Source organism: Myxocyprinus asiaticus, chromosome 4 (assembly GCF_019703515.2).
Source record: "Myxocyprinus asiaticus isolate MX2 ecotype Aquarium Trade chromosome 4, UBuf_Myxa_2, whole genome shotgun sequence".
In the NCBI taxonomy this organism is placed as follows: domain Eukaryota; kingdom Metazoa; phylum Chordata; class Actinopteri; order Cypriniformes; family Catostomidae; genus Myxocyprinus; species Myxocyprinus asiaticus.
Genome location: NC_059347.1, coordinates 34,363,616 through 34,379,899, shown reverse-complemented (window position 1 = coordinate 34,379,899; position 16,284 = coordinate 34,363,616). Strand labels below are relative to the sequence as shown.

The following is a 16,284-nucleotide window of genomic DNA, read 5'->3' as shown; positions in this document are numbered from 1 at the left end:
GCCCTTGCTGGCATGCCAGTGATTCTACCCCTCTGCATGCCAATGCTGGCACGTGTGCCATAGGTTGCCGAGCCCTGGTCTAGAGTGTTGAATGTTTGTGTGGTTGTATGTGTGCTTTTGAGGATCTGGCTAGCCAATTGTTGGTGCTTTTTATCCTTTTTATCCTTATTGTACTGAATATTATTCATCAAGAGTAATTAGTTTAATATATTGATGTGCTGAAACATACCCACAAACACACATCCTTTTCATCTGTGTCGCAAATGCCACATCAAACACACCACCTCTTGTGTATGTGTGTTTTTCTGTTTTGTAGGATTAGTTTTGGTCTGTCATGCAGAAAAAGCTTTATGCCCACCAGAAATCCTGTGGCCACTGGTGCCAAATGATGTATGTGCCTTTATGTCTTCAACAAGAATCCTGTGGCTATTGGTGTGAAACGAATACATCAGTCAAAACAAACTAGATAGAGGGTGTGTTTGTGTAGTTTTCTAAGTCTGGGTGTACATTTATGTATGTAGATGAAGCATGTATGAACAGGATGGTTTGGAATATACACTCACCAACCACTTTATTATGTAGTAGGTACACCTGTACACCTATTTATTCATGTGAATATCTAATCAGCCAATTGTGTGTCAGCAGTGCTGTGCATTAAAACATGCAGATACGGGTCTGGAGCTTCAGTTAATGTTCATATCAGCCATCAGAATGGGGAAAAATATGATCTCAGAGATTTTGACTGTGGCATGATTGTTAGTGCCAGACGGACTGGTTTGCGTAATTCTGTAACTGCTGATCTCCTGGGATTTTCATGCACAACTCTCCAGTTCTTTTGCTGTTTTTGTTTGTTTGTCCTGTGTTTAATAATTTATTTCCGACCAGTTTTACCAGAGACGAGCTGCTGAATATTCGGCAGCACACGGCAGACAATCTTTTACCGGTTTTTGATAATTCGGACGTTCTGTTGGACATTTTAGTCGGAGGAGCAGTGGTGCTGTACAAGCGCGTTAAAAGACGCAAACGTGGGAATCGAGCCGGTGTGCTGGTCAAACTCCGACAGCGTGGCTTTCGAACCGCACTGCCAAGCATCCATCTAGTGATTCTACGCTCTCTTCTTAACAAAACAGACGAATTACTTCTCCTCACCTGCAAAAAATAAGAACTTTGTAAATTCTGCTGCATTGTGCTTCATGGAAACCCAGCTGAGTGAAGCCATTCCAGACAGTTCATTACATCTGCCGGGCTTCCAGCTGTTCAGAGAGGATCACACCGCGGATTTAACTGGGAATACGAGAGGCGGTGGAAAGTGTTTTACGTCAACGAATGTTGGTGAACAGATGTAACAACGCTGAAGAAGATGTGCTCTCCTAATTTAGAGGCGCTCTTCATAAGCTGAAAGCCTTTCCTCGTGTATTCTTGTGAGTGTTTTATTCCTCCACACGCATGTGTGAGCGCAGCAATGCAACAGCTGGCTGATCAAATCACAGACTCGGAGCAACAAAACCCTGACTCGCTTATTATTCTTGGAGATTTTAACAAGGCAAATCTCACATGTGAACTGCCCAAATACAGACAGCACATTGCATGCCCCACCAGAGACAGAAATATACTGGATCACTGCTACACAACAATAAAGACTGCATATCGCTTGGTCCCACATGTAGCTTTAGGACTCTCTGATCACTGTCTGGTTCATCTTCTTCCGACCTACAGGCAGAAACTAAAATCAGCTAAACCTATAGTAAAGACTGTAAAGAGATGGACCAATGAAGCAGAGCTGGAACTACAAGCCTGCTTTGACTGCACTGATTGGAGTGTTTTTGAAGCTGCAGCTCATAGATTCTGTGACATCATATATCAGTTTCTGTGAGGACATGTGCATTCCTACCAGGACTTATTTAACATACAACAACGACAAACCATGGTTTACAGCAAAACTCAGACAGCTTCGTCAGGCCAAAGATGATGCTTACAGAAGTGGGGATAAAATATTGTACAATCAGGCAAAATACAGACTGACAAAGGAGATTAGAGTGGCTAAAAGAAGATATTCTGAAAAGCTGAAAACCCAGTTTTCAGCTAATGACCCTGCATCAGTTTGGAGAGGCCTGAAAGTCTTTATCAACTACAAGACACCATCCCCCAGCACTGTAGGGAATCAACAACTGGCTAACGACCTGAATGTGTTTTACTGTAGATTTGTCATACACCCCACACCCGCTCTGATCTTCACAGCACACAAATATTTACACCTCCTGCCACCACCCTCCTCCCCTCTCCTGCTGCTCAACATGCACTTAAGGTCTGTGAAGTTGATGTGTGCTGGGTCTTCCAGGAACAGAAGACAAGAAAAGCACAGGGCCCAGATGGTGTTTCACCCACTTGTCTAAAATCCTGTTCTGACCAGCTGACCCCCATCTTCACACAGATCTTCAACACATCACTGGAGAAGTGTGAAGTTCCCTGCTCCTTCAAATGCTCCACAATCATCCCTGTCCCAAAGAAGCCCAAGATCAAAGGATTAATGACTACAGACCCATCGCTCTGACGTCTGTGGTCATGAAGTCATCTGAGAGACTGGTGTTGGCCCACCTGAGGGACATCACTGAACCATTTCTGGATCCCCTTCAATTTGCTTATAGAGCAAACAGGTCTGTGGATGATGCAGTCAATATGGGACTGCATTACATATTTTAACATCTAGACAGACCATGCACTTATGCAAGGATACTACTTTTTGACTTCAGTTTGGCTTTTAACACCATCAACCCCGCTCTCCTATGGACTAAATTAACCCAGCTCTCTGTTCCCAGCTCTATCTGTCAGTGGAACACCAGCTTTCTGACTGATAGGCAGCAGCTAGTGAGAATGGGGAAATTCACCTCCAGCACATGTACAATCAGCACTGGTGCCCCCAAGTGATGTGTGTGCTCTCCACACTACTCTTCTCCTTCTACTCAAATGACTGCATTGCCAAGGACCCCTCTGTTAAGCTCCTGAAGTTCGCAGATGATACTACAGTCATCGGCCTTATCCAAGATGACGATGAGTCTGCATACAGAAGGGAGGTTGAACAGCTAGTCATCTGGTGCAGTCAAAACAACCTGGAGCTGAGCACACTTAAAACAGTGGAGATGATAGTGGACTGTAGGAGGAACACCCCAGCATTAACCCTGCTCACCATTCTGAACAGCACTGTGGCAGCAGTGGAGTCATTCAGGTTCCTGGGCACTACCATCTCACAAGACCTGAAGTGGGAGACCCACATTGACTTCATTTTGAACAAGGCCCAGCAGAGGTTGTACTTCCTTCGGCAGTTGAGGAAGTTCAACCTGCCACAGGTGCTGCTGATACAGTTCTACACAGCAGTCACTGAGTCTGTCCTTCGCACTTCTATAACTGTCAGGTTTGGTTCAGCTACCAAGTCAGACATCAGAAGACTTCAAAGGATAGTTCGAACTGCTGAGAGGATTATTGGTGCTCCCTTACCCACCCTTCTAGAACTGTGCACATCCAGAGTGACAAAAAAGGCTGGTAAAATCACTCTTGACCCCATTCACCCAGCACACTTCCTCTTCAAACTGTTGCCCTCTGGCTGGCGCTACAGAGCACTGAGCACCAGAATAGCCAGGCACAGGAACAGTTTTTTCCCTCAGGCCATCCACCTCATGAACAGTTCAAACTGCCCCCAAATACTTTCCTTTGGTCAAAACATTCATGTGCAATATTCAATCCATCCATTCCTAATTATCCATATTTCATTTATATTCTTCAACATATCCTACCTCTTCTTCTATACATTACATCACCTGCACATAACTGTATATCTATATATAAAATATTCTAACAACATTATTGCACTACTGTATATTTCTGTTTTTTTATCTGTTATATCGTTTTTTTTTTGTTTTTTTGTTTTTTGTCACTATATGTATATATTTGTATGTATGTATGTATGTACACTGGTGGCCAAAAGTTTGGAATAATGTACAGATTTTGCTGTTTCGGAAGGAAATTGATATTTTAATTCACCCAAGTGGCATTCAACTGATCACAGAGTATAGTCAGGACATTACTGATGTAGAAAACAGCACCATCACTATTTGAAAAAAGTCATTTTTGATCAGATCTATACAGGCCCCATTTCCAGCAGCCATCACTCCAACACCTTATCCTTGAGTAATCATGCAAAGATGCTAATTTGGTACTAGAAAATCACTTTCCATTATATCAAACACAGTTGAAAGCTATTTGGTTCGTTAAATGAAGCTTTGTGTATGCAATAGACTGGTATGTCTTAAGGTCAATATTAGGTCAAAAATGGCAAAAAAGAAACCGCTTTCTCTAGAAACTCCTCAGTCAATCATTGTTTTAAGGAATGAAGGCTATATTGAAATTGCCAAAATACTGAAGATTTCATACAAAGATGTACACTACAGTCTTCAAAGTCAAAGGACAACTGGCTCTAACAAGGACAGAAAGAGGTGTGGAAGGCCAGATGTACAACTAAACAAGAGGATAAGTACATCACAGGCTCTAGTTTGAGAAATAGACGCCTCACATGTCCTCAGCTGATAGCTTCATTGAATTCTACCCACTCAACACCAGTTTCATGTACAACAGTAAAGAGAAGACTCAGGGGTGCAGGCCTTATGAGAAGAATTGCAAAGAAAAAGCCGCTTTTGAAACAGAAAAACAAAAAGAAAAGGTTAGAGTGGGAAAAGAAACACAGACATTGGACAACAGATAATTGGAAAAGAGTGTCATGGATCTTAACTCCATTGAGCTTTGGTGGGATCAGCTAGACTGTAAGGTGCGTGATAAGTGCCTGACAAGACAGCCACATCTATGGCAAGTGCTACAGGAAGCGTGGGGTGAAATGTCACCTGAATATCTGGATAAACAAGTTGTGGATCTGTTTAGACTCTATAAGTGCCTGAGAAAATACTTATATGTAGCTTATGTTTATCTTATGTATTATGTGTAGCTCAGTATGTATTTGATAGCCAGTTGTGTCTCAGGAAATTTCAGTGTGAAAGTAAGGAATCCTGTTCTAGATTTGTCCTAATTGGCTGTATTGTCTCTTTGCTATATGAAAAATAAAACATCAAAATATATGTAGGGCTCCAAGCACTGAAGGTTCGGGAACCCTATTGTATTTGTTCCGATTTTATTATTATTATTAGGTGTTCAAGCCTGAAGGTCTAAAACCCTATTGTTTTTGCTCAGATTTGCTTTTATTAGGGGTTCAAGCCCGAAGGTCTAAAACCCTATTGTTTTTTCTCTGATTTGCTTTTATTAGGAGATCAAGCATGAAGTGCTAGGAACCCTATTGTTTTTGCTCAGATTTTTATTATTATTATTATTCTGCCATAAAACTGATCGTGGAGCCCAAACCATAAGGCCTAGAGTCATGAAAATTGGTGGGAAGGTAGTACTCCCCGTCACTACTCAAGCACAAAGTCTTGCCCCGATCGGCCTGACAGTGGCGCTACAGTGATCCAAAAAAAAAAAAAAAAAAAATTTGAGCCATAACTTTTGAATGGTAAGGGCTAAAAAAAAATAAAAAAAGTTTCTGTGATTTATGATGAATATATTAAGCTCTGTCCATTTTTGGCTCCGCCCCTTTGTTTTCCCGCAATTTTGGTTTGTTTGGAAAAATTCAAAACGAACTCGTCCTAGGCCGTTTGCCTGATCGGAACCAAACCAGTGCAAAAAGGTTCAGCAGAGTTCCAATATGAAAAGTTATCAAAATAAATTTCGAAATTTTTATTTATTTGTCCAAGGTGCCATCAAGGTCTATGAGAACAGTCGCATATCTTGAAAAAACATGGCTGCTGTTTCCCAATCATATTTTAGCAGCTTTTAGACAAGGTTAAAAAAGGCAGATCAGAATAAAATGGGGTGGGCCGATTTGTCTGTTGGTCTTGAGCCAAAGAGGTCTGTGCAAAATGTGAAGAAAATTGGCCACCGGGTGGCGCTATCGCGTTTTACAAGTCAAATCATAATTTTTATTTGAACAGCACTTTTCACAACACACATCGTTTCAAAGCAGCTTTACAGAAAATCATGCTTTAACAGAAAATGAAACTGTAATATCTATAAATTCTTAGTCATCATTGTGTATTTTGATTAAATATGATTGTAAATTGTGTATAAAAATAAATAATTAAATCAATAATGATATTTAGAACCCCAGTGAGCAAGCTGCAGGCGATTGTTGCAAGGAACACAAAACTCTATAAGATGGTTAATGGAGAAAAATAACCTTGGGAGAAAACAGGCTCACTGTGGGGGCATGTTTACATGCATGTAAATTTTTGAATGCTGTGCGGTTTGTCACAAACTTACATATTGTTTATATCATATGATACATATCCTCTTTCTAGACAGTTTCTAAACAGTTTTATTGAAAAACCTACTTTTGCAAACCTGATGGTTATGAACATGACATTTTTTCTCTGTTTTTGGTGATATCTGACAACAAGCACATATGTAATTGATTTATTGATAAATAATTAAACTGCTTCAATGGCTTTGCTTGCAGCTCTATTTCATGCTGTAATTGATGCCGTACATAAATAGGCTGTTGTACTTTTGTCCACCAGAGGGAGCCACATGACAAGAATTGTCTGTGCAGTTATATTTTGCCATTCAGCTGCTCTTTGTAAATCAGATAAATAAATTATTAAATTAACTTCTTAATTTCTTCTTAATTTCTCCTTAGGAAGAATAGCTTCTGTTGTTCTTATATGTCAGTTGCTTTGGATAAAAGCATCTGCTTAAATGTGTAGTACGTAAGATTCAGAAACCCTTGTTATTAATGACACCTGTGGCCATTAATTGAACTGCAGCCATCTACCTGTTGCTTGTGATCGTGCGCACACTTCATAGGGACGCCAGCATCGAACAGTGACGTAACGTACAAAGAGGCTGAACGTGATTCACCAGCATCAAGCTAACAGATGAGTTAGCATAATTAAAATTACACAGTTATGATTGTTTTACTACGAACTTTGCATATTAAATTCGACTCTCCAGTGCTGGAACAGGGCTAAAACAAAGTGTGGATATAGGTCTGACTATGCAAGATCGTAGTTTGAAGTAATCACTTTTCTTTGACATACATTGATGATACATAGGCTATGGTATAAATGCAGTCAATGTCGGCATTAGCTAGCTAGCCAGCTTTATCAATAGCTGTTTTTGGTGGATGATGACAGTAGCTGTTTATAAAATAGACTGTACATTATAAATATGTTGACACAATTCAGTATTGATGTGATTCCATCACAACTGTCATTTTGAAATAGCGCATCGATGTAGTTTTATAATAATAGATTGTACATATTTTCTGTATAACCAAGTTACATTACACTAATGAATGGAACTTTTTGCATTATCTTGAGCATTGTCTAGCATTCATTTCATGTGTTATTGTAGTTTACCTTGCTGAATAATTACAGATTAACATTGACATTAACCTGACTTCTAGTATAAAGTGAAGATCGTTGAAATTATTTTAAAGTTACGAAGCAAGGTAACTTGCAATTCGTCAGCATTAGCAGGCAAGATCAAGTTAGCTAAAATTACACAGATCAATCCTTATGGCACTGTATTTCACATGCTTTGCAGTTATGTAAGCTTACCTGTTCAATAAGAAGAATGCCAATTCAGGGTCTGTTTTGATCCACAAAAACGAACTAATGTCCCTCCAGTAATCAAATGCCCTGCCGATGTTCACTCTAGTTTTTGCTCGACCACGATTACATTTCTGCTTTGCCAGATGGGATTCAGTAGATAAATGTTTTTTTTTTTTTTTTTTTTTTGGCTTACTCTGAGTCAGTGTTGTGCTGGGAGCCGGCCGTTTGCTGGATTCCATCTCTAAGATAACGTTACCTAGTGTTGCAGACTGTTTATTATTTAAATATAAATAAAAGGCACGGCTCTCGTGCATAACGAGCATGCATAAACGTCACATCCTTTGGATTTTCATAGGAAAAGCGACCTGCTCCCTTCACATGAAAATCAGTCTACAGGCTTTAATAGGCAACCTAGGAAGTCATCATTGTTTAAGTTGCGTTACAAGCTGTTCACACATTGGCAAAAAAATAGGTGAATATTACATGAAAATTGTTAAATAATGCACCTTTAATGAAGAAAGGTAATAAGCATGCATAAGCCATAGATCTTGATCTTTGTTGGGAATGAAAACAAAGGCTGAGGTATAGATTTAAACCCTATTCGGACAGGATTAGATTTATATGTGGATGTGAGGGAATTTAATCATTACCAGAGCTTTAGTAATTGTAATTCCTTGTCCTGTCAGTAATTTTATTCAGACTTTTTACGATGTGCGCATTCCCTCACTGGTAAAAAATAAATAAATAATACAGCGTGTTTTATCTTCTATAAAACGGCCTGTAATAATAAGCCTTGGTGATATTAATAGCCTGTGAATTGACACATTGGTAAAAAGCCTATAAATCAGCACTTTTCAGCGAAGTTGGTTAACAAGATGCCAGAAAATGTAAGATGCTGCCGAGTTCACTCTACGAACTTATGTGAGATTCCGAGTTGGGCACTCTGCGTCATTATTCAAAATGGTTTGCATCTATATGACCGAAGTAAGTTCATAGTTGTTGCTTCTTCCTCGAATACAATTTAATATGTTAATATTGCAATTGTAGATTGTGTGTATCAACCACACGCCATTCGGCTTCTAATGAAACTAATGAATTCACAAACTCATGCACTCAGGCATAGTAACTGAAGAGATTATTCATAAAATGTCAACAAACAGCATGAAAGATGAGCTTGCACCTGTAACTGAACTAATTTACAAAACAGGGAAAAACAGCTAAAAATAATAACGAGACAGCAGTGCGGGAGACTGGGTGATGTTTTTATTTTCAAATTATTAGCTTGTCGGCTTGTCTGGTCAGACAAATTTCAAGCAGGTGATACTTATATTAGCAGAGTAAACAGATGGACCAGCGCATACGAGATGCTTGATAGATCTTTTTCAAATAATAATCCCGCTATTTGTGCCGCTTTTCCATCACCCGTGGTGATGATAAGAGAAACTGATATCTGCACTCTCACAGAAGCAGATATCTCATGGACCAGCAACCTCTAGTTATAGTTTAAATACATTTTACATTCTGAGGAAACATGCTAAATGTCATTAATTTCTGATGAAAGGCAGGCTAACAGAAAAGTTTTATTGATCAGGCATTTCAACTGACAGATGATGGCTGTAATACTATAGAATAAAAAGTCCTTTTAGCTGGCTGAATAACTTGTATTTATGTATTACATAAATGCATAGAAATGTATTTGAAGAACTATGGTACACTGAAAATATCTTCTGAGTTTATAATTAGTTTGTAAAGAAATCTGTTGTCTCCAAAATGCTTGTAGATAATCAAATGTCCTCTTAATTTGTATTTATCCTAAAAATATTGAAAACATATTTGTCAAGTTGCCAGACATGATTAAATATATTGTTGTCTAATTAAAATGAAGAGACAATATTATTTGTTTGTTTTAATAAAATATATAAAATATTATATTTCTATAGACACTTATTTAGTGTTGTGATAGGAATAATAAAATAAACACATATGTGCCTAAGTACAAGCATATAAGTGTTCATGAAAAGAGCAAATTCTCATGTAACCTCACCAGCCCATAAGCAGTGGCAGTCATTTGATTTATCATTGCTGCACTGACCTCTTATTAGTAGGCTAATCCTAGATTACTGTACTCTTTCTAGCACGTTTTCTGCAGTATTATGACTTTTTGGTCTGTGTACTATTTTTGCACTGTCGCATTACTGTATTATTATTTGTACAAATGTTATTATATGAGTAAAATAATATTTGCAGGCCCACATAACATGTAAGCACTCTGCAACAATCAACATTTCATTATGTTCTCCTTAATCTGATGTATCTTGCCTTTTTTTGTTTTTAAATAATTTCCAACATTTTGCAATATTGTGGTTGTGATATCACCTAGAAGGGAGATATATGCAGTGATTATATCAATATGTAAATTGATTTCCATATAGGAATGCTTATGATGCTAGATTCTTGCTGAATTCTTGCTGATTCTTAAATTCAATTTATGGTGCCTACATTTTGTACTGGATTATCTGTTAATTTGATTAAAGTTAACACATTTCATGTCTCTTAGACTATCTATTTGCTATTTTATACACAACAGTAAGCAGTTTCATATGTTTTACCAGTGTACAAAAACACAAAATCTGTGTACCCAGCTGAGTTGATAATATATTTGTTAAAGTGTTTACATGGTTGTAGTTTCAGTTCTATAAAAACATTGCACATTAGAGTTTAAACACAACACTTGATCTTGGAGAGTGAGAGCATTCTGCCCTGCTCCGTTTGAATTTCTACTGCAATCTGTCACACACAGCATTAAAGAGCATGAACAAAACATTTATTGTTTGATTATATGAGAAAAGTGACAAAATGAAAGCTGAAACTAAAATCGTGTTTCTCAAAAATCTACTTCTCACTCAAATGATGGAGCATATCACATTTGTTGATATGTTGCTGTATCTGCTGCTGTTCAGTGCTTCAAATCTGCATTACTTGCATGCAGATAATGATGCTGGTTTCTAAAGTCAAATTTGGCTTGGTTATTGGCATGCTTCTATGATGTCATCATAGTAATATCGTATCGCATATCACATTTTTCAACAACTTATCGCATTTTTTTTCTCAATATTGTGCAGCCCTAGAGCTAAGGCTGTTTGACATACGATTTTTCATCATACAATAAATACAATGTCTTCTCACCAGTTCTTGTCTTTATTTTTTATGTGTGGCTTGTCAGGACCAAGTTGTTTGATGGCCAATTTGTCTGAATTTGCAATATAAACGACACGCTGTTACACACAAGTTTATCAATAGCGGTTGCCATGTTCGCAATCTGTAAGACTGCTGGCACACATTAAGTTACCTTTGGTATGATACTTCATAATGGGCAGATTCATTTCTGGCCCATTGCATCTCAATGAGGGCTCGTTGCAGTACCATATTTGACCACAGATTTTCATTTGAAAAATAAGTGGCGCTGTGGTGTTTGTGATGGCAGCATTTTCTTTACCCCACATGCACGCAGTGTAACAGTTTTCAGATAAATTATTTCCGACTGGCCTGTTTTTCAATATATATTTCAGCATATTGAACATATTATGGGTTAACAAATTCCAATTTATAGTATGGATCTAGGTTTTCAAATGAATATTGGATGGATGAATATTTAAGTGGGGCTTTGCACTGCCTGCCTATATGGACGAGCCGCGCCTATACATTAATAAAATCAGAGACCTTCTCCTCGATTCACATTCATTGTGCATATCACCAGAGAATTTATAGTAAAAAAAAAAAGACTTAAACATTGATCTGTTTCTCACCCACATCTATCATTTTGCTTCTAAAGATATGGATTTAACCACTGGAGTCGTATGGGATTAATTTTGTGCTGCCTTTATGTGCTTTTTGCAGCTTCAAAATTTTGGTACCCAATTCACTTTTCAACCAATTTAGTTTAGGCAGGATCTGTTCTGTCAGTTCATATTATTTGGCATCCACTGAATCATTTCTGTCAGTTCTGATTATTTTTGTCATCTCTCCACATGTGCTTGGACCCCGATGATTGCCACTTGCGGCTATATTATTGTAATTGTGATGATTAATTTCAATTAATAATATTTATTTGAAAATACTTAGTTTGTAAGGGGCAACTGCATGCCATATTCTTTGTCTGTAATTGGATACAATACTCAACCTCTTCAAAAGACATGTTGTAAATTTTGGACTCAATGGGAGGAGATTTAAATGGAATGCTGTAATTGATCAATGCAGTCATAATCGTAATATTGATTATTTATTTGATTAATTGTATTTGTTGTGGCTGTACTCCAGTTATTTTCTTAGCTAAATCATGAGGAGTGAAAGACACACTCACACACACAGGAAATGTTCCTCCTACTTACATGTACACGCATGAGAGCTTGAATAAAAATATAATAGACATTGAGCGGACTAATTAACTGAGAGATCAGAATGCTCATGAAGGCATCTCTCTCTCTCAGTTTTATGAGGCCACTCACATCTGTAAACAGGCTGATAAACAGATACTGACTTGGTGATGAATGCCTCTCTACCTCTAACAAAAGTACTGTCATGTTAGAGCTGATCGAGCACAGATGGAGAGAGAAGTGGAGTCAAGTTCATGCCATTCTTGAAACATGGGCTGATAGATCCATCACTCTGTCAACTGTGACATTAATGCAATTCATCTGGGAGTTTCATCTGGTCTAGATCAACAAGAAACACACAAACACCCACACGGACGCACACCCACTCACTGAATGTGCTAAACTTTAAGACTTGGATAAATTGTCACTAGGAAATAACAAAAAAATATTGTTCCAAGACTTGACAACTGTTATTAACAATCGCTGTTCTTATTTGTACTCCATTTATATTGGGACTTTGATAAAGGAACACACTATGTGCATTGGGATTTTGGGAGGTGGGGGAACTCTAAGATCTTGTGGTGATCACTGTGTCCTTGTGACCCCCAAAACCTCATCTGGAGAGTAGGGCAAATTGGTAAAATGTTATGGATTGCAACTCGCCAGGTTGGAACCTACAACTTGTCAGTTCATAGAATATATACTATATATTTAACCACTATGCCACAACCCCATCAACCAACAGCTGCATTTCATTGCTTGCAATTACTGCTGTATGCAGTATAGTTGTGCATTTGTGATTTTAATTTACATGTATTTTACATGTGTTGTCAAGTCAAAGGTAATTTAATGTGTTGACTTTGTCAAGTCAAAGTTAATTCAATATGGTGTTCTGTGTCTGTGTGTTTAGGAGGCTAACAACACTGAACAAATGTGCTGCGATGAGCTTAGAGATTCATTTCCAGTGTAAACAGGTAAACACACAAACATTCTGTCCACTTCTAATTCAACATGTGATATATTTCTCTGCTGCCTGCTGCTGTTTTCTTGTCTGTCATTAGTTCTGACTGTCACTGGATAGAAGCCCTCAAAATTAAAAAGATAATTAAGACACTTTGAAATATGGCCTTATGTGGATGCTATTTTTAGAGTTAATTCTGCACCTCTTGGTTTAGATGCTGTTTCATTGACCTGGCTTATATACATCAAAGGCAATCCCTTAATTACTTCATGAGTAGAAAGAACTTAGCATTATCGAAGTGTGTGTGTTTGTGATTTACTGTCAGCAGAGTGAGGACTCTGAGGAGGATGACGCATGTGCTCTTAGCTCCCGCTGGGCGTTTCAGCGTGAAAGTAAAACCTGGTCCCGTCTCCGCACCCTCTCGCCCTCCCCTGTCACACCTGGGAACAGGGCTTCAACTTTAAGACCTTCAGGGAGTAGTGATAGCGTTCTGAGTGATATCAGTCTCCTAGAAGTCACCTCACTGACCTCTGACCTCAGCGCCAGCAGCTTGAGCTTGGAAACAACTTCTCCAGAGGTTGCGACATTCAGTAAGGCTGCAGTGGGTGAGGGCTCGTCGTCAATTTGTGTCTCAACCAGCCAAGATGAGAACGATGAAGCTGCATCCTCATCCTCATCTTCATTACCGTCTGTAAGAGATAAGGCAAAGCGGCCTTCTAGATCGTTCTTACGGAGGAGAGAGTCAATGAAGAAGAGGGATCATGAGAAAGAGACTCCAACAAGCAATTCAATGGTTACTCAACACCATCAACCCTCAGATCTGCAGTGCACATCGGATGTAAGTTTGCCTGGACAAACCACAAGCAAGTGCAAAATTGCCAAAGATAACACGTGGAAGTCACATACAATACACCGCAGTAATGTGAGCCAGAAAGCTTCTCTGCACCAGCCTCACAGAGCATGCCTTTACCTGGAGGACTACCAGTTAGCTTGGGAGAAGCCCGAGTTAACCAATCACATCAGCCATCTGAGGAAAGAGGATCGTGTGGTCCACCTCCCCTTTGATCACAAGCCTGGAACTTTCCCCAAATCTTTGTCAATCGAGAGTCTCTATCCAGTCTCCATTTCTCAAAGTCCAGACCATAATGACTGGCCTGGAGAAGATGGAGACTTTTCATTGGATGGAAGCATCAGTCGCAGTGGCTTACAAGACTTTCTCAGGTCTGGTTTTGGAAAAAGGAGGAATTCAATCAGCTCAATTGGAAGCATTTACGACAACATTCCAGAGGTGCCGGGGAGTCCATGTGACACATTCGACCCTGCAAAAGAGAAAACCTTTCAGCATCTCGATGACATTTTAAAGCACGTACATGGGCTACAGCACAATATTGACGAATGGTCACGCTCTCTCGACCTTCAGAAACATGACCAATCAGATGTAGACACTGAGTCCATGGAAGACATAACATTACCTAGCAGCCTGAACTTCGATGAGCGATCCATGTCGGAAGTTGGGACAACAGCAAGCGATTATGACAGCGCAGGAAACTCTGTGAATGAAGGAGAAGGGGGAATGAGAGAAAGGAGGGACTCCGGGGTGGGTGCATCTCTTACAAGACCCAGCAGGTGAGTAAAAGTGAGACTGAGAGAGTGGCTGTGTGTGTGTATGTGTGTGTGTGTGTGTGTGTGTGTGTGTGTGTGTGTGTGTGTGTGTGAGTGAGTGTGTGTGAGTTAGGGTGCCTATACACTAGAGTTCCCTTTCATAGGAACTCAAGCTGCGTAATCGCATTGGGACACTCTCTGAGTGTCACGTGGTTTGAAGCCCTTATACAATCATGCCAATTTATTGGCTGATGGTGTTTAAGTGACACCTCTAGGGAGCTATGTCACAGGGTTCATAAAGGCACTCGCTTTCGTGCACCTGAGTCAGATATTCTGTTCTTCAGTGCATGATTTTGTCTAAGCCCATGTTTGTTCCAGCGACTCATGTCGAAGCAAGGATTATTAATCCTCCCTTTTGAGTGGCGAACACAAAAGGACAGCGTAAATTTCAGAGCAATTTTATGTTTTTTTTTCCAAACATTACAACGGTCTGACAGGGACATCTATGCTTTTCGAGGCTCAAATTTCTCACCATGATGCGTTATCCCCACTTGTTCCAGTTTTACGGCCTCCAGATTTTGAGCTCCATGTGTGGGGGCCATTTGGGATTTTGGCTTTGTTTCTGAGAAGTTTGGAGTGCAAACGGACATCGTGTTCTTCCTTGTGTTTGTCTCCCTCCCCCTGAGCGAAAGCGCACGTCTCATCGGACATGCCCTGAGGCCTAGCTCAGCAGCCATTTTCTGTTGAACAAAGTGTGCGAAAGAGTTACCATGCACTTCTTGAGCCGTCGGCATTAAAAAACACTGAATGAGACAATTCGTCATTGGAAGGTAAGGAACAAATTGGCCCCTTTGGTCCCTATTGTCTTTTTCTGTGTCGTTCTGGGAGAATGCACATGAATAAGGCAATGGAGGAGCAGCCTCTGCCTTTCACTCTCTCCCCTCCCCATTTGAAGCGAACTGCTCACAGCAGAGGGGATCATGCATGGGGTGGTGAGCCCGGCCGGGGGGCTGGAATAAGAGAATGTTCCCCAACAGAGTGATGGTGAACCAATGCGCAGAGTGCTTCGTCAGTGCCATTATTCTTTCAGGATTCTATCAGATGTGAGGTACTTTAACTCATTTATTTTATTGTTCTGGCGAGATAGACGTGCATTGCTATTTCTGCTTGATATTTTGGTGGCAGCATGGATGTTGCTTTCTTCAGTCAGCTGTTGGATCTACACATGATGGTTTTGCAGTCACACCAAGCATTTAGAATTTTCCATGTGTTTTCCCCTATGGCTCGTGCTGGGGAACGAGTTGGTCAAGGCGATGCTTTTGTTCGCATGGGTGTTTTGCGCTATCCTGGTACTACATTATGTTCCCCCATTATATGCTGGGATCAGATTAGTGTCTAACCCGTTTTTTCAGTACACCAATTTAGCTCAGTTTCCCCCGTAATTTATTCTGGCGAATGAGCATTGAATATTTTCAGTTTGAGTTTGGCCTCTGCCTCCATGACCAAGGGTCTCGGGGCACACAATATAACTCAATGTACGATAAAAATCGGTCTTCACTCGAGCCTGACGGGCTTGCTGTGTGACGAAGGATGAGCCCCCATTCAGTGAATGAAATTGGATGGAATAAATGTATCCGTTTATCTCCTGTTCGCCGTTGTACGCACCTCAAATGTCTGACAACCAGAATATGGTTCAGTTTTC

The 16,284-nt window shown here is 39.7% G+C and overlaps 1 protein-coding gene across 4 annotated transcripts in view; it reads left to right on the top strand.

The window, feature by feature from the left end:
• The window catches only part of LOC127435343 (stAR-related lipid transfer protein 13-like), a 110,631-nt gene that overhangs the window by 76,485 nt on the left and 17,862 nt on the right, over positions 1–16,284 (top strand). For 3 of the 4 annotated variants that reach the window (XM_051688784.1, XM_051688770.1, XM_051688787.1), the window contains 2 exons: positions 12,930–12,993; positions 13,306–14,606. In XM_051688784.1, the coding sequence (XP_051544744.1) occupies positions 12,930–12,993; positions 13,306–14,606 (1,365 nt within the window). The remainder of the gene's footprint in view (positions 1–12,929; positions 12,994–13,305; positions 14,607–16,284) is intronic. The other variant, XM_051688777.1, reaches the window with a different exon arrangement.